The sequence below is a fragment of the Lynx canadensis genome, chromosome B2 (genome assembly GCF_007474595.2).
Source record: "Lynx canadensis isolate LIC74 chromosome B2, mLynCan4.pri.v2, whole genome shotgun sequence".
NCBI lineage: Eukaryota > Metazoa > Chordata > Mammalia > Carnivora > Felidae > Lynx > Lynx canadensis.
In genome coordinates this window covers 143012915-143034368 of record NC_044307.1, presented here as the reverse complement: position 1 = coordinate 143034368, position 21454 = coordinate 143012915, and the positions used below count along the sequence as shown (strand labels likewise).

At 40.1% G+C, this 21454-nt stretch overlaps 1 protein-coding gene across 2 annotated transcripts in view; it reads left to right on the top strand.

Annotated features, from left to right (window-relative positions):
- Positions 1–21247, top strand: part of SERAC1 (serine active site containing 1) — a 67162-nt gene extending 45915 nt beyond the window's left edge. For both annotated transcript variants that reach the window (XM_030316692.2, XM_030316693.1), the window contains 7 exons: positions 10808–10958; positions 12622–12763; positions 13767–13861; positions 15371–15468; positions 16895–17077; positions 18229–18372; positions 19792–21247. In XM_030316692.2, the coding sequence (XP_030172552.1) occupies positions 10808–10958; positions 12622–12763; positions 13767–13861; positions 15371–15468; positions 16895–17077; positions 18229–18372; positions 19792–19928 (950 nt within the window). In that variant the 3' untranslated portion in view covers positions 19929–21247. The remainder of the gene's footprint in view (positions 1–10807; positions 10959–12621; positions 12764–13766; positions 13862–15370; positions 15469–16894; positions 17078–18228; positions 18373–19791) is intronic.
- The last annotated feature ends 207 nt before the right edge of the window (positions 21248–21454 follow it).

Below are 21454 nucleotides of genomic sequence, written 5' to 3'. Positions count from 1 at the left end.
AAGTACCCAGTAGTGGAATTAAAGGGTTATATGGTATTTCTGTTTTTAATTTTTTAGTAACCTCCATATTGTTTTCAACAGTGGCTGCATCAGTTTACATTCCCACCAACAGTACATGAAGGTTCCTTTTTTCCCCACATCCTCACCAATGCTTGTTATTTCTTGTCTTTTTGATTCTAGCCATTCTGACTGGTATGAGGTGATACCTCATTGTGGTTTTGATTTTCATTTCCCAGATGATCACTCTGGCTTTTTCCTATGCTTGCTGTTTGCAGCCCTCTCTTTTATCTTTTCCTTTTCCCCTTCTTTTGCGTTCATCTTTCTGTGACTTTATTTTTTTTTTAATATTTTAAATGTTTATTTTTGAGCGAGAGAGAGAGACAGAGTGTGAGTGGGGGAGGGGCAGAGAGCGAGGGAGACATAGAATCTGAAGCAGGCTTCAGGCTCTGAACTGTCAGCACAGAGCCCAGTGAGGGGCTCGAACTCACGAACCCTGAGATCATGACCTGAGCTGAAGTCGGCCACTCAACTGACTGAGCATCTCTCTGTGACTTTAAAAGTAAGTACATCTTTTATAGACAGCATAGAGGTGCATCTTTTTTTTAAATCCGGCTTGATCTTTTTTAATAGGGGTGTTTTGTCTTGTTACCTCTAATGTATTTATGAGTATTGTTTCCTCTTTTTCTTGTTTACTGACTTTTTTGGGTTACTTGAATATCTTTTACATTCTGTTCTTTCTCCTGTTTCTGCTTTTTATATATTATTATTTGTGTGTTTTTTTACTTGATGGTATCCTTATCACAGTCTACCTTGAATTAATATGATACCACTTTATCTGTAGTGTGAGATTCTTACAACAGTATAGTTCACTTCCCACCTCTTGCCATCCTTTCTGGTATTGTCTTAATATATTTTACTCCTCCATTATGTTACAGACTTTGTGATACATTGTTGTTATTTTTTTTTTTTTTTAATTTTTTTTTTTCCAACGTTTATTTATTTTTGGGACAGAGAGAGACAGAGCATGAACGGGGGAGGGGCAGAGAGAGAGGGAGACACAGAATCGGAAACAGGCTCCAGGCTCTGAGCCATCAGCCCAGAGCCCGACGCGGGGCTCGAACTCACGGACCGCGAGATCGTGACCTGGCTGAAGTCGGACGCTTAACCGACTGCGCCACCCAGGCGCCCCCATTGTTGTTATTTTTTAAGAGTCAAAGACTATAAGAAAAAAAGAAAGTGATTTTTGTTTATTTACACATTTATAGTAGTCCTCTCTCTTCCTTCTTTTCCTACATTTACATCTGATACAATTTCCCTACAGCCTAAAGACCTGGGTGTGCTGGACAAATTCTCTCACCTTTCATTTTCTGAAAGTCTTTTACTTTGCCTCTATTTTATTATCCCAGGAAAGAGATTTTCCATGGATAAAGAATTATTTGTTGGCAGTATGTTATTTTTTCTGTCAGCACTTTAAAAATGTCATTCCATTCTCTCCTAACTACCACTGTCTGATGAGAAGTCTCCCATTCCCATTTTCATTCTCCTGTATGTAACTTGTCGTTTTTTCTCTGGCTTCTTTGAAGTTTTTATGTTTGGTTTTTAGCAGTTTGACTCTGAAGTGCTTGGTTCTTTTTTTATATTTATGCTTCCACTGAGCTGACTGAATCTGTGGGTTGATGTTTTTGATCAGATTTGGAAAATTTCCAACCAGTGCATCTTAAAATATATATATATATATTTTGTCCCTTTTTGGTCTATTCTCCTTTTGGGGCCTCAGTATATATATGAGACCTCTTGATTCTGTTCCACAGGTCATTGGGAATCTGTTGATTTCTTTTCAGATATTTTTTTTTCCTCTCTGTGTCTTACTTTGGATAATTTCCATTGACTTATCTTCAGTTTCTTTAATGGTATAGAGCCTTGATCAAATCAGTATTTTATTAAAAAAACAAACCCACACTCTTCCTATAACTGACACTTGGCTCTACCCCAAGTCCTCAGTCCTCTCTGGTGATGTCAACTTGTACTGGACAGTCCACTAAACGCCTTGGTCTCTCAGTCCCTTGCCCTTCTCATCTCTATCGACTTCCTTCTCTGCTCCTGATTGTCTAGCACTCTGTTCCTGTGCCACACCTTGTCCTTGTCATTGCCTGAAACCGCTGCACTTAACAAGCCAATGACTCACTTCTGAGCACTACTTCCTCTCGTTCAAGCCTGTGTTTGCACCTGCTGCCACAGGGACTGTTTTTCTTCTCTCCAGGAGTCTATCTCCCTGGCCCCTTTATTTTCTCCCAGCCCATCAGTCCTCTTTCTTCTTCACCTCACTCCTGAGCCAGCATATCCATGCCCCGTGGTCTGTCATTTCCGTAACACACTCTTCAGTGCCCCGGAACTCCCCTCCCCTTCTTTCAGCACACCCTTGCTCAAGACCCCAACACTAGATAAAGCCTACTGTCCGCTTCTTCTGTGGCTGAGCACAGACTCATGGCAGATGGGTCGTCATCTTCAGTATCGCTCAGCAGGCCTTAATATGCTTAGCAATACCTATTTAAGCCCCCTCCACCTTCCTCAGCCCGTTCATATGCTCTATCCCTCTTGGCAGAGGACCTCTCCTACTTCAGTGAGACTGCTGAAACCCTGAAAGGAATTTTCCCTCAGTTTCCCACTACCAAAACCAAACCCGCCTTCTCCTTTTCTGCTCTTGAAAATAGGAGAAGGGACATCTCTTAGGAGACCTCTAACTGTGCCTGGCTCCTGGCTCCTTTCACTGTCTCAGGAATTGCTAGCCTTTCTCATCTATGTGGTCAGCAGCTCCCTCTCAACAGGACCCTTCCAATCAACACACATTAAGGGGCAATGTGACAAACTAGTCTCAGTACCACATCCCCCTGGTTTTTCAGCCTCTCTTCTACTCTTCCATTTTATGTCTAAACCTTTCAAAGAATTATCTGTACTTCTTTTTGCTCAGCTCCCATTATTTCTGAATATTTCAGTTTGAATTCTGCCGCCCTACCCTGTTTTATTTTTTCTTGAGGTACCTGTAGCTTTACCTGTTCTTGTGTGTATGTGTGTGCACGCGCGCGTGTGTGTGTAAATCTTTTTTTTTGTTGTTTATTTCTGAGACAGAGACAGAGCATGAGTGGGCAGAGAGAAGAGGGAGACACAGAGTCAGAAGCAGGCTCCAGGCTCTGAGCTGTCAGCACAGAGCCCGACGCGGGGCTTGAACTCACAAACCGTGAGATCATGACCTGAGCCGAAGTCAGTCGCTCAATCGACTGAGCCACCCAGGCGCCCCTGTAAATCTTAATAGTATCAGGTCTGTAACTTCTTTTTAAGTTTATTTCAGAGAGAGAGAAAGAGAGTGCCTGTGATGGTGGATAGGCAGAGAGAGAAAGGGAGAGAGAGAAACCCAAGCAGGCTCCACACTGTCGACACAGAGCCCAATGTGGGGTTCAGTCCCACAAACTGTGAGATCATGACCTGGGTTGAAATCAAGAGTTGGACACTTAACCAGCTGCACCACCCAGGTACCCCACAGATCTGTAGCTTTTTACCATCCAGATTTACAAAAGTTAAAAAGATGTTGATAATATCCACTGCTGGTGAAGGTGTGTGAAAACTGCTCCTCTGGTACATTGTTGGTGGGGATGTAAATTGATTCAGTTTTTTGATGGGTACTTAGTAGTACCTATTAAAAGAATGTATATACCATTTGAAATAGTAATAATACTACAAGGAGTCTCCTACCTAAATACTCATGAGTGTTATTGAAGATTTGTATATAAAAATGTTTATCAGACAGTTGTTTGCAGTATGGAAAAAATGGAAACAACCCAAATGTCTGCCAGTAGGAATAATGGTTAAATAAACAGTGGTATATTCCATCCATGTTAAATGCTATAGTTAAAAAGAGTAAAGCTGATGTATATGGAGAGCATTCCAAGACACATTGCTGAAGTACACGATCAAGTCATGGAACAGTAGGAATAGTAAGATTCCATTTAGGAAAAAAAAATGCATGTAGAGCCACAGTGTATGTGTATAAATGATAGGTATGCGACTGAATTTTTTAAAAAGGTTTGGAAGGGTGTCCACCAAACTTTTAACCGTGGTTACTTCTGAGGATATACATGGAACTGGGAGATGATGGGAGTGCTAGAGTGGGAATTTGATTATTAAGTGCTATTTTTTAAATATAATTTGTTAATTTGTCAAATTTATTATTTATCAAATTGGCTAACATACAGTGTGTAAAGTGTGCTCTTGGTTTTTGGGGTAGATTCCCATGGTTCATCGCTTCCACAACACCCAGTGCTCATCCCAACAAGTGCCCTCCTCAATGCCCATCACCCATTTTCCCTCCCCGCCCCATCAACCCTCAGTTGTTTAAGAGTCTCCTATGGTTTGCCTCCCTCCCTCTCTGTAACTATTTTTTCCCCTTCCCCTCCCCCACGGTCTTCTGTTAAGTTTCTCAAGATCCACATATGAGTGAAAACATATGATATCTATCTTTCTCTGACTGACTTAGCATAATACCCTCCAGTTCCATCCATGTTGCTGCAAATGGCAGGATTTCATTCTCATTGCCAAGTATTATTCCATTGTATATATCAGCCACATCTTCTTTATTGATTCATCAGTTGATAGACATTTAGGCTCTTTCCATAGTTTGGCTATTGTTGAAAGTACTGCTATAAACATTGGGGTACATGTGCCCCTATGCATCAGAACTCCTGTATCCCTTGGGTGAATTCCTAGCAGTGCTACTGCTGGGTCATAGGGTAGGTCTATTTTTAACTTTTTGAGGAACCTCCACACTGTTTTCCAGAGCAGCTGTACCAGTTTGCATTCCCACCAACGGTGCAAGAGGGTTCCCGTTTTTCCACATCCTCGCCAGCATCTGTTGTTTCCTGAGTTTTTAATTTTAGCCACTCTGACCAGTGTGAGGGGCTATCTCAGTGTGGTTTCGATTTGTATTTCCCCGATGAGGAGTGACGTCAAGCATCTTTTCATGTGTCTGTTGGCCATCTGGATGTCTTCTTTGGAAAAGTGTCTAGTCATGTCTTCTGCCCATTTCTTCACAGGATTATTTGTTTTTTGGGTGTTGAGTTTGGTAAATTCTTTCTAGATTTTGGATACTAACCCTTTATCCAATATGTCATTTACAAATATCTTTTCCCATTTCGTTGGTTGCGTTTTAGTTTGGTTGATTGTTTCCTTTGCAGTACAGAAGCTTTTTATCTTGATGAGGTCCCAATAGTTCATTTTTTCTTTTAATTCCTTTGCTTTTGGAGATGTGTCAAGCAAGAAATTGCTGTGGCTGAGCTCAGAGATATTTTTTTCCTGCTTTCTCCTCTAGGGTTTTGATGGTTTCCTGTCTCACATTCAGGTCTTTCATCCATTTTGAGTTTATTTTTGTGAATGGTGTAAGAAAGTGGTCCAGTTTCGTTCTTCTGTTTGTTGGTGTCCAGTTCTCCCAGCACCATTTGTTAAAGAGACTTTTTTCCATTGGATAGTCTTTCCTGCTTTGTCAAAGATTAGTTGGACATACATTTGTGGGTCCAATTCTGGGTTCTGTATTCTATCTCATTTGTCGATGTGTCTGTTTTTGTGCCAATACTATACTGCCTTCATGATTACAGCTTTGTAGTAGAGGCTAAAGTCTGGGATTATGGTGCCTCCCGCTTTGGTTTTCTTTTTCAATATTACTTTGGCTATTCGGGGTCTTTTGTGGTTCCATACAAATTTTAGGATTGTTTGTTCTAGCTTTGAGAAGAATATCAGTGCAATTTTGATTGGGAATGCATTGAATGTGTAGATTGCTGTGGGTAGTATTGACATTTTAACAGTATTCTTCCAATCCATGAGCATGGAATGTTTTTCCATTTCTTTGTCTCGTCTTCAATTTCCATCATAAGTTTTCTATAGTTTTCGGCATACAGATCTTTTACATCTTTGGTTAGGTTCATTTCTAGGTATTTTATGGTTCTTGGTGCAATTGTAAATGGGATCAATTTCTTGATTTCTCTTTCTGTTGCTTCTTTATCGGTGTATAGAAATGCAACTGATTAATGTATATTGATTTTGTACCCTGCGACTTTGCTGAATTCATGGTATCAGTTCTAGCAGCCTTTCGGTGGAGTCTTTCGGGTTTTCCATGTAGAGTATCATGTCGTCTGCAAAAAGTGAAAGTTTGACTTTTTCTTTGCCAATTTTGATGTCTTTGATTTCATTTTGTTGTCTGATTGCTGATGCTAGGATTTCCAACACTATGTTAAACAACAGTGGTGAGAGTGGACATCCCTGTTGTGTTCCTCATTTCAGGAGGAAAGCTCTCAGTTTTTTCCTACTGAGGATGATATTAGCTGTGGGCTTTTAATATATGGCTTTTATGATGTTTAGGTATGTTCCTTCTATCCCGACATTCTTGAGGGTTTTTATTAAGAAAGGATGCTGTATTTTGTCAAATGCTTTTTCTGCATCGATTGACAGGATCATATGGTCCTTATCCTTTCTTTTATTAATGTGACGTATCACATTGATTTGCGAGCATTGAATCAGCCCTGCAGCCTGGGAATGAATCCCACTTGATCATGGTGAATAATTCTTTTTATGTGCTATTGAATTCAATTTGTTGAGAATTTTTGCATCTGTGTTCATCAGGGATATTGGCCTGTAATTCTCCTTTTTTGTGGGGTCTCTGTCTGGTTTGGGAATGAAAGTAATGCTGGCTTCATAGAATGAGTCTGGAAGTTTTCCTTCCATTTCTATTTTTTGGAACAGCTTGAGAAGGATAGGTATTAACTCTGCTCTAAATGTCTGGTAGAATTCCCCTGGGAAGCCATCTGGCCCACGACTCTTATTTGTTAGAGGATTTTTGATAACTGATTGATTCAATTTCTTCACTACTTATGGGTCTGGGTCTGTTCAAATTTTCTATTTCTTCCCATTTGAGTTTTGGTAGTGTATGGGTGTCTAGGAATTTGTCTATTTCTTCCAGGTTGTCCAGTTTGCTGGCATATAGTTTTTCATAGTATTCTCTGATAATTGTATTTCTGGGGGATTGGTTCTGATAAGTCCATTTCCATTCGTGATTTTATCTATTTGGGTCCTCTCTCTTTTCTTTTTGAGACGTCTGGCTAGGGGTTTATCAATTTTGTTTATTTTTTCCAAAAACCAGCTCTTAGTTTCATTGATCTGTTCTACTGTTTTTTGGATTCTATATTGTTTATTTCTGCTCTTATCTTTATTATTTCTCTTCTTCTGGTCTTGGGGTTTCTTTGCTGTTCTGCTTCTAGTTCCTTTAGTTGTGCTATTAGATTTTGTATTTGGGATTTTTCTTGTTTCTTGAGATAGGATTGGATTGCAATGTATTTTCCTCTTAGGACTGCCTTTGCTGCATCCCAAAGGGTTTGGGCTGTCATGTTTTCATTTTCATTTGTTTCCCTATATTTTTTAATTTCTTCTTTAATTGCCTGGTTGACCCATTCATTCTTTAGTAGGGTGTTCTTTAACCTCCATGCATTTGCAGGTTTTCCAAACTTTTTCCTTTAGTTGATTTCAAGTTTCATAGCACTGTGATCTGAAAATGTGCATGGTATGATCTCAATTCCTTTACATTTATTGAGGGTTGTGTTTTGACCCAGTATGTGATCTATCTTGGAGAATGTTCCATGTGCCCTCGAGAAGAATGTGTATTCTTTTGCTTTAGAATGAAAAGTTTTGAATATATCTGTTAAGTCCATCTGGTCCAGTGTATCATTCAGGACCATTATTTCTTTACTGATTTTCTGCCTAGATGATCTGTCCAATATATGGCCTCTGACTGGTGGGCACAGGCAGTCTTTGTCCTTTAAATGGTTATTTATATACCGTCTTCCCACAGCACTCCAGGGAGGGGATTGCTTTCCCCCACTGTGGACTGTGCCTCCGAACTAGGTACCGAGCCAGGGGCTGGCTCTCCTTCTCCCCAGTTGCGCAAACAGGGCAGCTGGCCCCAGTCCTGAGAAAGCCCCGCAGTTAGAGATTGGATCTTTGTCCATCCTGGTCTGTGGTTTTTCTCTTGTCCGGATACAGTCCTACACTTCCCCAGACTCTCTTCTGCAGAAGGGGATCCCTCCCATCCATGCCTACCTGCCTGTTTTGTCATCTCTCTCAGTTCGCTATCATGCACCTGTGGCCTGCCAGGTTGTCCCTGTGGGCCCCTGGAGATGGAATCTGTCACTCTGCAGCCCAGACTCTTGGAATTCAAAGTCCTTTGGTCTCAACACTGCTGTGTTTGAGGGACGAGGGAACTTTGGGTCCCCCTACTTTTCCGCCATGTTGATTTCCCGTTATTAAGTGCTATTTTTAAACAATTGCTTTTATAACGAACATGTATTCAGATGTCACAGAATTTAGAAGAATTGAATCTTAAAGATACAAGTTTTCCAAGGGACATTTGATGTTTTATAAAAGGTGAAGCATCTCAGGCATTGTGAAAATACTTTGTCAACTAAAAAAAGCCATAGAAATGGCTTGCACCTTGCTTTCTGTTGCGTTTCCTTTCTTGGGACTCCATTAAAAATAAAGCCATCTTTTTGAATGTATACCAGTAATATACCTGTGTATCTCTATAGGTAGAATTTCAAAACATTCTTATATTGTTATTATAAAGCATTCTTGAGAACATTTTGAAGGGACATTTTTTTTTTAATGTTAAAAATTTGAATATTGTTAAAAAATGATGATTCGGTCTGAGACTTCTTTTGGGTTATTAAATACTGGCCTCCTATCATCACACTGATCCTTAACACTTTTGCCACGGAGCGTGGGAGGAGGACATGGGGACAGCTGAGTGCCTGCTGGGCTTGGTATGTGCAGTTTTTATTTGGATTTATTTATTAGAACCTTCTTCCAGCCCAAGTAACTTGACTGAGGTTCCACAGCAACGGTAGGGGACAGAAATTTTAAGCCCAAATCTCTCTGCCCTCAAGGTCCATGTTGTATTATTTTAAGTTATATAAATAACATGTGAATAGATTCTCCTGGTAAATAACTTCAGAGAACATAGAGCAAAAAAGTTAAACCCACCTTTTTACGGAGCCCTCCCCAACCCAACTCCCTCCTATGAGGTGATGACTAGGCACCAAACTAGGTGCCTTTATAGGTGTGTGTGTGTGCATGCGTGGGTGTGTGTTTACATGCACTTCCGTACATATTTATGTGCAAAAAGTGTCATGTTTTAAGTACCAAAAACATGAAAAATAAATGAAGCCATATTGCACATAGTATGGCTTTGTGTCTCTTTAAAAAATAATGTTTTGGGGGCACCTGGCTGGTTCAGTCAGTACAGCATGTAACTCTTGATCTCCAGGTTGTGAGTTTAAGCCCCACGTTGGGTATAGAGATTACCTAAATAAATAAACTTAAAAAACAACCCATACTGTAGCCATATTGTAGTATAATCCTATGTTGTTGAAGAAAAAAAGTGCATTATAAAGTATATAGCATGTATATATTAGGGGCACCTGGCTGGCCCAGTTGCTGGAGCCAACTCTTGATCTCTGGGTCTTGAGTTTGAGCCCTATGTCGGGGGTAGAGTTAACAAAAAAAAAAGGTCATTGAGAAGTCAAATAGCTGTCAAATACTGTGAATCTCTGAGCCGAGAAAAAAACGTTTCCTTCCTGAACCCCATGTTTTACAGACTTTCATATATCAAGCACTATTACTTTTTTAATATTCTTTTTTTAAATTGAAACCTAATGTACAGTGTTATATTAGTTTCAGTTGTACAATATGATTCACCCATTGTACGTTACTCAGTGCTTATGATAAGTGTCCTCTTTATCCCCTTAACCTGTTTCTCCCATCCCCCCACACCCTCCCCTCTGGCAACCATCAGTTTGTTCTTTATAGCTAAGTCTTTTTTTTTAGTTTGTCTCTTTTTTCTGTTTTCGTTTCTTAAATTTCACATATGAGTGAAATCATATAGTATTTGTCTCTGACTTATTTCAATTAGCAGGATACCCTCTAACTGCAGCCATGTCATTGCAAATGGCAAGATTCCTTTTTTTTTTTTTTTTTTTTTTTTTTTTAAGGCTGGGCAATATTCTGCATATATACCACATCTTCTTTATCCACTTATCCGTGGATGGACACTTGAGTTGTTTCCATATCTTGCTCTTCCATATTATAAATAATTCAGTATACATAGGGGGACCTATGTCTTTTTGAATTAGTGTTTTTGTTTCATTTGGGTAAATACCCAGTAGAGGAATTACTAGATCCTATGGTAATTCTATTTTTAATTTTTTGATGAACCTTCGTACTGTTGTCCACATTGGCTATACCAGCTCACATTCCCACCAAGGTTCCTTTTTTTTTCCACATCATTGCCAATACTTGTTATTTCTAAGCAAGCTCATTATAAAGAAATCATTTCTTATGTGCGTTAAACACTGCTAATGTGACTGACAATCAGGATGAAATAACTAGTATTAAAATTACTGAGTTTAATAATTCTTGCTGAAAGCAAAATACCCTATTTTCTTAGTAATTGCAACTTTTGTTAGATTTTCTAAATAAAGAAAATGGCTCTTAAACCCCTACCTTCTTTGAGACCTCCTATAGAGGAGAGGGTACCTGGCTTGGGACATGACGTGCTGTGGAACCCAGAGGACCTTAGGGCAGAATGGAGTTGGAGTAGTCGCTCTTTTCTGTGAGACAGACGCTGGAGTCTGCCTTTCTCCTGTTATTTTCAGCCAGAAACCGCTCATAGTCTGAGATGGAGTAGCGTCAGCATTTAGGAGCTTGTTCTTCTCACCAGGTTGGGTTTCCATACTGGCAGAAGCAATGAAGTCTCCCCGCATAATGGAGGCCTCACATGCCGCCAGAACCCTGGCTAATCTAGACCGAGAGACCATGCGAGAAAAATACCAGGACGGTGTGTACGTACTACACCCCCAGTATCGCACAAGGTAAGAAAGCAAATGGTGTCGCTTTGTCTCCTGTGGGGAGGTAAAGCCTAGAGGGCTTATCTTTTTATTTTGTTTCTGCGTAATTTAGATGTTAAATGCCTTACAGATAATCCTGATAACCTTATATACTGACTCCACTTGTCCATAATAACCTCAGAGAATTGCAGGCTGTCATGAAAATATGGAACTGGCTAAATTACCAGCGTGATTTTACACCAAGGGCCAACCTTCAGTAAGATAGTGTTCACCTCTTGGAGTGTGGCCCGCTTGAGTTTTGTAATGTGGGTTGTTTGTTTCACTGCTGGGTTCTTGGAGATCTGAGTTAATAGCTGATTAGGATTGTAGAGGTTGATTTGCATGGAAGGAGATAGGACACTCTATGCAGGCAATCCTATTAGTCTGGTTCTGGAACTCAAAAGGACTGCAGAAAGTTTATGCAAGTTATAAAATCATGCACTAGAAGGAAGAAGTTGTAATAAATTTGACTCCTACTCCTCAAGGTTATATCTGGTCACCATTTCCAGTTGTATCATTGCTGAGATCGTAAATATAGAAAGGACCACAATGAAAAACTTACATATTTCTGGGATTTTTGTCAGGCACTTTATGTATTTATTTAGAATTTTTTTTTAAAGTTTTTATTCATTTATTTTGAGAGAGGGGGAGAGAGAATCCCAAGCAGGCTCCCTGCTGTCAGCGCAGAGCCCTTTCGCAGGGCTCGATCTCACAGAACCCTGAGATCATGACCTGAGCTGAAATCAAGAGTCAGACCCTTAACCAATTGAGCCATCCAGGTGCCCCTTGTCAGGCACTTTAAAATAATACCTCAGAGGAGTGCCTGAGTAGCTCAGTCAGTTAAGCATCTGATTTCGGCTCAGGTCATGATCTCCTGGTTTGTGGGTTTGAGTCCTGTGTCAGGCTCTGTGCGGACAGCTCAGAGCCTGGAGCCTGCTTTGGATTCTGTGTTCTCCCTCTCTCTCTGCCCCTACCCTGCTCACACTCTGTCTCTCTCTCTCTGAAATAAATAAACATTAAAAAAAAATAATACCTCAGAAAATAGCAAAAACATTTAATTGAAAAATGGATTGCCTGGATAATTCCAATTTATAAACAAATAATATGGAAATGTATTTTATATGTATTGCATAATTGTGTGGGTACTATAAATAACTTACAAGTAATACGCTATGTCCAGTTTTTAAAAATGTCCTAAAGACAATAAATTACCTTAAAATCTCATTTCTGCTAAACATTTCCCCTGATAAGTTTTAAAAAATCTCTCATGCATACTCAATTTGAAACTACACTAACTTAATTTCTTAAATACTTTTATTGATTTGTGGAGTATTCTCATGAAATTCTTTGGAGGGCAGTCTATCTATGACATATGTTGCTTCATTGGTCACCAAACTTATTCCAGTTGACTTTGGTTGGTCTACTGGCTGGATCTGTGTCCACTTTTATCGAGTAGCAAGCACGCTCCGGGTCTCTGTGCCCAGACTCTTTACAGGGATCCTCAGCGCACCTGTGCTTACACGGCCTGCCTTCGTGGTTTTATCTGCTGTCATATAAGCTTGCTAAGCACCATCCACAGAGTGCTGTGTAGATTCTTTCCCAAGCAGTAATGTGTTTATTCTTCTTTTTAAAACTCTCTCCCCCTCAGTCAGCCCATTAAAGCAGATGTCCTTTTTATTCATGGCCTTATGGGAGCAGCATTCAAAACATGGCGCCAGCAGGACAATGAGCAGCTTTTAACTGAAAAGATTTTAGAGGACGATGCCAGGTATACAACATGTTGGCCTAAGGTAAGGAAGTGCTGACTTTGGTTAGGCCACCTTCTTCATGACACATTGGTGTCTCCAGCTGTCAGGGCCTCATTGTGATTTGCTTATTTTTCTCTTTCTACTGGGATTTTTCTTCCATGCAGATTTCCTGTTCCTTGGGGACATTCGTAGTATATTCCTGAACAGCTCGGCTTGTCACCCTGCCTTCTGTTGTGTAATTTCTGATCAGGGTGTGGGCTATAACTCTCAAGGAGTATTTCACTAAGTTAAAAAATGGGTGAGGGCCAGTATTTGTTCACTCCTATTAAAAATATAACCCATAACATATTCATAATAGTTAGCTAGTTCTGTGACTTTAATAATTATAAAAACAGAAATACTTTGAAGAAATAATTCTACTTTGGATTTCCTTGATGACATTTCTTCTGAGAGCCTTAACTCTGAGATGAATGCGTCCAGTGGAATATACCTAAAGTTTAGTGAACACGGTTGTTGCACACGTGCAGTTTCTTGGGCTTTGTCCCACCATGGCTTCCTCACCTTCACAGAGGCTTATCCCGCAAAGAATGGTTTGCACTTGGTCTCTAGCAACACTGAAGTACGATAGACCCTGGGTCCACAGACAACTGTGACTCAATTAGTATCTCTGAGTTCCAGGTCAGATCTTCCACCGTCATATTCTCTGTGCTGAGATCATAACTTTCTATTAAGTGCTCTCCAAAATCTAATTTGATCTGGATTCCAAGAACTCCTTGCTTTTGGCTATAGTGCATTAAAATTGAGAATATGTTCTGGAAACTTGCATTGGCCTTATGCTTATAAATATTGGTGCCACCTTGTGACCAGAGACATAAAAAGATAAAACGTTGGAACTGGTTTTCTAGTCACCTTTAAACTTTATTCTAATGCTATGTTTATTAGTCGTCAGTATTACAGTGACCTTTAGTTACAGGTGTCAATTACTAGGAAATAACTGAAGCAGTGGAAATTCATATATGTTCTTTTGTACCTTTTAATTATATAGACATGGTTGGCAAGAGACTGTCCTGCTCTCCGAATTATATCTGTGGAGTATGACACCAGCCTGAGCGACTGGAGAACGAGGTGCCCGATGGAAAGGTAACAGAGGAAGCTGTGGGCTGGGAGGAAGGGCCAGGGTCCAGGCCACAAGTGGACCCTCTGGGGTGGGGAGAGGGGCTTTAGCTTTTGATGTCACAGACAGAATTTTATTATGAAAACCCTAGCCTTTTTTCTCTTCCTTCTAGAAGGAGTTAGTAATATATAAACAATGAAATAGTATAAGGCTTAGATACAGCGTCAATGTTGGATTCCTAAAGTGGTTCACTTGTAACTATTCTCATAGTAAGGACCAGTGGATTCTATAGCAAAGTCTCCTTTACTCTCAGAAGTAAACATGAAGCTTTTTCCTTTCGTGTTCACAAGTATATTGACTAAAGGAAGCAAAGAAAAAGATGCTGAGCATTATAGGCTCCTGGTGTCACTTGTAGGTCACATGTGCTGACTGTATATACATGAAGGAGCCCTGGACCTCTTGGCTCCGGGACCAAGACTGTAGCTGATTGTACCTTTGACCCACTGTGTGATCAATAAGCCATCTAACTTGTCTGGGAGGCTTGGTCTGCAAATTGAGAGAGTTGGTCGGAATCACTGTTACCAAACTGATTGGCACTGGTGAATGGCCCCCACTTAGGTGCCAGAGAAGTGTTCTGAGGGCCAGTGGGCAAGAGCTCAAGGGTCCTTCCCCATTTCACCTGGAGGAACTCTGACAAACCTTTATTGCAAGGAAAGGATTCTATATCTATAGTTTATTTTTATTAAAAAAATATATTTTTTTAATGTTTTTATTTATTTTTGAGGCAGAGAGAGACAGAGCATGAGTGGGTTAGGGGCAGAGAGAGAGGGAGACACAGAACTCGAAGCAGGCTCCAGGCTCTGAGCTGTCAGCACAGAGCCCGACCCAGGCCTCGAACTCACGGACTGTGAGATCATGACCTGAGCTGAAGTCGGACGCTCAACCGACTGAGCCACCCAGGCACCCCTAGATAAACAGTTTAAAACTACCAGAATACATAGTTTTGAAGTTCCCTTTTTGTTTGAAAATTACTTTGAATTTTCTGATTCTGATAGCTTTCTGGTATTTCTAAATAACCAAAATGACGAAAGCTTAATGTTTGCAGCATAAATACAAGTAGAACTAACCAGCAATGGCAGGTGACCACATAGGTGAACTCACAAGAGACAACATGGTGTTATTTTCAGGCCACATAATGAGAAAGGACACACATCCTAAGTGGTGGTAGCAGTTGGTGCGAGACCCGAGCTTGACTTGTAAAAATTGCCACACGCATATTAGATGCTCAAACCCTGCTTGTTGAGTAAACGAGTGGTCTGTTCTGGGCCTAGATATTCCCAGTTATGCCGTGTGACTAAGAAATGGGGAATGAGCAGTTGTAGAAATCAAGAAGAGAGAATAGGGGTATTCCTGACCCCAAAATGCAGTGTATGATATTGGCCCAAAAAAGTTCTTGTCTTAAAAAATTGGAGAATAAAATTTGTGGCGGGGAGGCAGTAGCCCCATGTTATTCCTGCTGGTTTCTTTTCGTTCAGGAAGTCCATTGCATTCAGGAGCGACGAGCTTCTGAGGAAGCTCAGAGCTGCTGGTGTTGGGGACAGGCCAGTCATTTGGGTGTCACACAGCATGGGAGGTAAGTACATTTCATCGTTGTGAAGCCAGCGCTGTGAGGCTGTTGGAGCTGTTACCCCAGCTGTTTCACTTAACACTGGCCCTTTCCCCCCAAATTAACGTTTTTGGCTGTGGCTAAGTTTTTAAATTACTCTCCTCTCCTTCCCTGCTATTTGTTTTTCTACAAGGGGACCACAAGGAACAGGAGTTTGACAACATCATGATCTCATGTAGTGAGAATCAGTAAACAGCAGAAGCAGTCTATGGCTTCTATAAGCCTGACCTATAAATATCCCTCAGCATTCCTGGCTGGTCCTTGTGCTCCCCACTTCCCTGCACCCCCAACCACTGCGGAGCCCACAGCCCCAAGCCTGCTGAAGGGGAGGTGTGATGGCATCTGGGACCTGGTGTAGGCTTGCTAAGCAACATCCCCTGCCCCTCCCAGCCCACTCCCCACCCCCTTTCTCTGCGAGTTTTCACCAGCTGCCCTGCAATGGGCCTTGTTGCAGCCTCTGACCTCGTTTATCTGATGAAACGCTCAGGATTGCAGACTCAGAGTTGGGGCTTTTTCTCAGAGAAAGGAAGATGTAGCCGTTTGTGTCCGCAGAGGTCTACTGTCACCATCTAAGTGACCTTTGTGTTGCATCATCAGCTTCAAGCCCAGGGTAGGAGGACAGAAGAGATGGTGCCTTCCTGGGTGCATTTGCCTACGGAAGGTTTGTTTTCCTTGGGGGTCAAGCTTTAGGGGACTCTCTTTTGAATATTAGTACTGTCCTCATGGTGTGGCCGTTAGTGGGTCACTGTGGGCAGGATGGGGAGACTAGTACTGCACATGTACTTCATTGATGGACACCCCAAATAGCAATGCCCGGCACTCCTTCTGTGGGACAGTGCATCCTGTGGTAGAAGATCTGCATTTCAGGTGAGTTTGTAGAATCTTACCTGTTTGTAGGCTTGTGTTCTATACAGTTGGCCCTGGAATAGCATGAGGACTAGGGGCACTAACCCCTGCATAGTCAAAAATCTGCATATAACTTCTGACTCCCCCAAAACTTAGCTACTGACAGCGTACTGTTGACCAGACGCCTTACTGATAACGGTCAATAAATATGTTTTGTGTATGTATACCGTACTGTATTCTTACAATAAATAAGATCATGAGAAGATATATTAACAGTACTGTACGAAATCCATTATGAGTGGACCTGTACGTTCAAACCATGCTGTTAAAGGGACATCTGTATTCTACATTATCAAGTGCTAATATTTTAAAGCCCTGTCTGTTGGACTATAGAGAATTGTTTAAACTTTTAAAAGAAACATCTCTTTTTGTGTATATGTTCCCTACCACCACCCCCCTGCCCCACTTTTTTTTTTTTTTTTTTTTTTTTTTAGAATAATGGAAGGAAGAAAAACAGCTCATGCATTCTTTTTCTTTGTACAACTAGGTCTTCTTGTCAAAAAGATGCTGTTGGAAGCCTCTAAGAAGCCAGAAATGAGTACTGTTATAAACAATACCAGAGGAATAATTTTTTATAGCGTCCCTCATCATGGATCCCATCTGGCTGAATACTCTGTTAATATTCGCTATCTTCTCTTTCCCTCCTTGGAAGTCAAAGAACTCAGCAAGGGTAATATTTACCTTCTGTCACGAAGGGAATTGGGATTGTATTACAATATTAGTTATACAGGACAAGGAGGAAGAAAGTGTCTAACTTGGCTATATTATCCCATTTTATTATTTGCACTTGGTCTTAGCCAAAAGGCCAAGAAGTGATCCCATTTTATTATTTGTATACAAATCATGTTTAGACTGTCATAGAAAATTTTTAGTTTAGGCTTGATTTTTCTTTGATACTTTCCCTTAAGCCATTATTTGCTCAAATATAACAATTTTAATACTATCTTAAATATTTAAAATTTTAAGTATTATTCCAAATTACCAACGAACTGCTTTTTTCCATGAGTTCAGAAGGTCAACTTATTAAGACGTAAACAAAGTTTTAAGATTTTCAGGATAGTAATTATAATGTACTATCTTTACTTTGATTGATAAGCATTTTCTCTTTTTCTGGAACACCTATTGATCATTTTGGAGCCCCTGGTGAGCCTTAATATATCACTTGTCTTTTTGTTCAGATTTGCTCTCCTGCTTTATGGAGAGTTACTTCATCTTCTAAACCTTCTATTGAACTTTATTTTTGGCAGTTGTTTTATTTTCCACAAACTCTTTATTGTTCTCTGATTCTTTTGAAATCATTTTAACGATACTAATTCGAGGTTTTTCTTAAAGTTCTTTTCTGTTTCTTCACTGAGTTCTGTGTCTTCTGTGCCCAGGTTTTTTTCCCCCCCTTTCTTTTTGTTCACCAGGTCTGTCTCTTTTAGGTTGTAGGGTATCTTCTAGGATATGGTCTGTCCTGGTTGCCTTTTCCTAGTTGAGGGTGGGGGACAGGCATTCTGTGATTAGAGACAGGCTCTGTTGATGGGAGGTTGGGCTTTAGGGTGAAGGTGCCAGCCAGCACACTGAGGGACCCCTCAGTCCCACATACCACATTGCCCTACATACTTCCAGTCAGCCAGTAACATGTGGAACCTCTCCCTCTGCCTGCTGGCCTCTGTCAGTTCTGGGGTGGCTTTAACTCTTTAGTCTCATCTTAACGGCTTCTTGGGAAGGAGAAAATAAGCCACGAACTTTCATCAGGACCCTAATTTTCTCTTTAGTACATTTTATTATGAATTGGGTAAACAATTTGTCACAGTCTTGTTTTCTGTAATTTTACAGATTCTCCTGCACTTAAAACACTACAGGATGACTTTCTGGAGTTTGCTAAAGACAAAAACTTCCAGGTGCTGAATTTCGTGGAAACACTGCCAACTTACATTGGTAGCATGATTAAACTGCATGTGGTACCTGTGGAATCAGCAGGTATTCACTCTTGTGAAATTTGTTCCCTATGAGATGCCTAGTTGGTGGTACCTATATTTAATCAGAAGCAACCCGTTTTTATGTTCAGCTTCTCAGCTAAGGAGACAGTTTTAAGAAGATCTAGATTCTATGATTCTTTTCAGCTATAGATTAAAATTTCTCTGCCAACATACAACCTTGGCATTACTCCTCTCCATCCCTGCATTTAACTGACTAGCTGGCCAGGGTTCATTGGCTACTTCTAACTTAGCCATAACCAGTGAGCTCTGTCGCATGAAAGTAAGAATACAGAGCCCTTCTGTCAGAACGAAAGGAGCATTTCATTTAACAGACTGATGATTGATTTGTTAAAGGTTTCTACATGCAGCTAAAAGTTTGGAAGCTTTAGTAAATGGAGGATTGTATTTTTTTTTAGTTTTTTCCATTGGAATCTTAGATGGGGAATATTCAAACACCAGTTTTTGTGTGTTTTTTTTTTTTTTTTTTTTTTTTACAATACTGGAAATAACCAATACCTGTTACTGTGGTGTATTATAATGTATCACAGGCTCTTTGAGGGTAGGGCCCAAATCTTAATTCTCTTTATAGCCTCCGATATTACTCTGTATGTAGTATATAACCCACACATTTCCCTTCTTGAACCGGTTTTCCCTCACCTGGTCAACTGGATCACCTCTGATACAGGGCTGGGTGCTATCTGGTGGTATTTGGCCATACTGAGGGCTCTCAGGGACAGTGTGGATCTGGAGTGTCTGGCAGATGGTTCTTCAGCCTGTATAACAAGTTTTGTCCTAAGTCCATTATGTATTGAGCCTAAAGAGACTTTACCGAAAAGTAATACCCCATAGGGTGAGGAGTTCATGGGTTGAAGAACTTACAAAAAGGACTTTGGAACTAGGACCTCTTGTCACTTCCAGCTAGGTGGACTTTGTTAGGCTGAAACATCAGAAACTCTACTAGATCTCTCAAGCACTAAATCTCTTACCCTGGTAGAGTGAAAGATGGATCCCATGTGAGACGTTCCCATTCTTGTCAGGATAAGGGAGCTCGTTATGAAGTATAACAACATAAACTCTAGAAAAAGAGGTGGTTAAAAGAACCGTGGAATAATTTAGTAATAACATGCAAATATATAAAGGTTTTGAGGATGATACTACTCGGGTTCTGTTCACTGTTAGCAAGTAGGCCAGAACACATAAATTCTACAAAGAGTTTATGAAAAGCATAAAATTATACCTGAGAATCCATTCTCATGTGATTAGTCACATGTAGTTTAGCAATGGTCACACTTCTGGTTCCTTTATCTTTTTAGAGTCCATTAGTACCACCAAATCACATTTGGAACCACCCAACTGTCCTCGTTCAGGATTGACAGGGGAAGCCTCTATTTTTAGATTTTGACATTTTTGTTTTCTTCAGATTTAGGCATTGGAGATCTAATTCCTGTGGATGTTGACCATTTGAACATTTGTAAGCCAAAGAAAAAAGATGCTTTTTTATACCAGCGTACCTTACAATTCATCTGTGAAACTTTAGCCAAAGATCTTGAAGACTGACCGTTATCTTCTTCCATTTTGCAAGAAATTTGGTGTTCTCTTTCTCTTTTAAAGCTCTAAGCAATCATGCAAACATATTCCCTATGGCATCACTGTGGTCTGAAGCATGTTGCAGGCAACAGCCTGTTCTCATTTCATGCACTGAAAAGCACAAACCTAAAGTGGCAATCAAAGAATGAAGGGCTAGACTGGATTCTTTTGATTTAAAAGAAATTCCATGTGCACTAGCTTATGTTTTGCAGCGTTGGCCCTGGTGCAGAGAGCAAGCAGCTACGGACAGAGACTGCCTTTTGTCATCTGTGACCGTCTCCAGCTCATACCAGGAGGAACACTGATGGTTTCTCAAGGGAGAGCAATCATCACCTTCCATAAAAATGCCATTTGGAGAGTACCTAGATTAGAGAGGAGACTGAACTATGGAATATAATATATAGAATATAAATATTTTTTGTTCTGGGTTTCCATGTGCTGTAAATTTAAAAATATATATCCGTGTAAACCTTTGTCTAACATTAACTGTCAGACTTGTCATCCATGGGCAGTTCCTTACAAGTTTTTATTTTCATATTGCTGAGAACAAATAATTCTCTTTTTAAAAGAATTGTAGCCTCTAGTAATTCTTTCCAGATTGCAGCTACCTATACTTGTAATTTTTCCCAGATAAGGATAAAGTAGCTAATCCATATATATATATATATATATCAGCAGTACTTAGTATGAAGATTCTCTGATTCTCTTTAGCTAAGTAACATAGACCTTTCTTTCATGCTCATTTGAAAGTTCCATCAATTGACCTTGAGCATGTAAGAAATATGAAATCACGTTAATGACTTTTTAGTTTTAAATAACAGCATTAAGATAGAAATCGCGTAATATTGATCCTTTTAAATATACAGTTGATTTTTAGTGTATATACAGAGTTGTACGACCCTCCCCACTATGTAATTTCAGAACGTTGCATCATCCCCCAAATTAACTCTATACCCATTAGCAATCACTACTCACCTCCTTTCCCTTCAGCTCCTGCCAAACACTAATCTACTCCCTCTATGGATTTGCGTATTATGGACATTTCATATAAATGGAATCATACAATGTGTGGCCTCTGTGTCTGCCTTCTTTTAGCATAATGTTTTCAAGGTTCATGTATGATGTAGCATGTATCAGTACTTCATTCCTCTTTATGGTCAAATAATGTTCAATTGTGTGGAGATATACATTTGTTTATGCATTCATTGGCTGATGAATATTTAGGTTCTTTTCACTTTTTGGCTATTATGAATAATGCTGCTGTAAACACGTACAAGTTTTTATGTGGACATATGTTTTCCATTCTCTTGGATATAAGGAGTGGAATTGCTGGGTCCTTTTAAACCTATCTTTAGCATTTTGAAGATGGTAGACATTTGTAGAATGGGATAACCAAAGCTAAAACTATAAAGTACAGCATCTGAAGGTAAACTCAGGTCACTGGTAAACTCTCAACATGTAATTATGAACCAACCTAACAAGTGACTTAACCACTT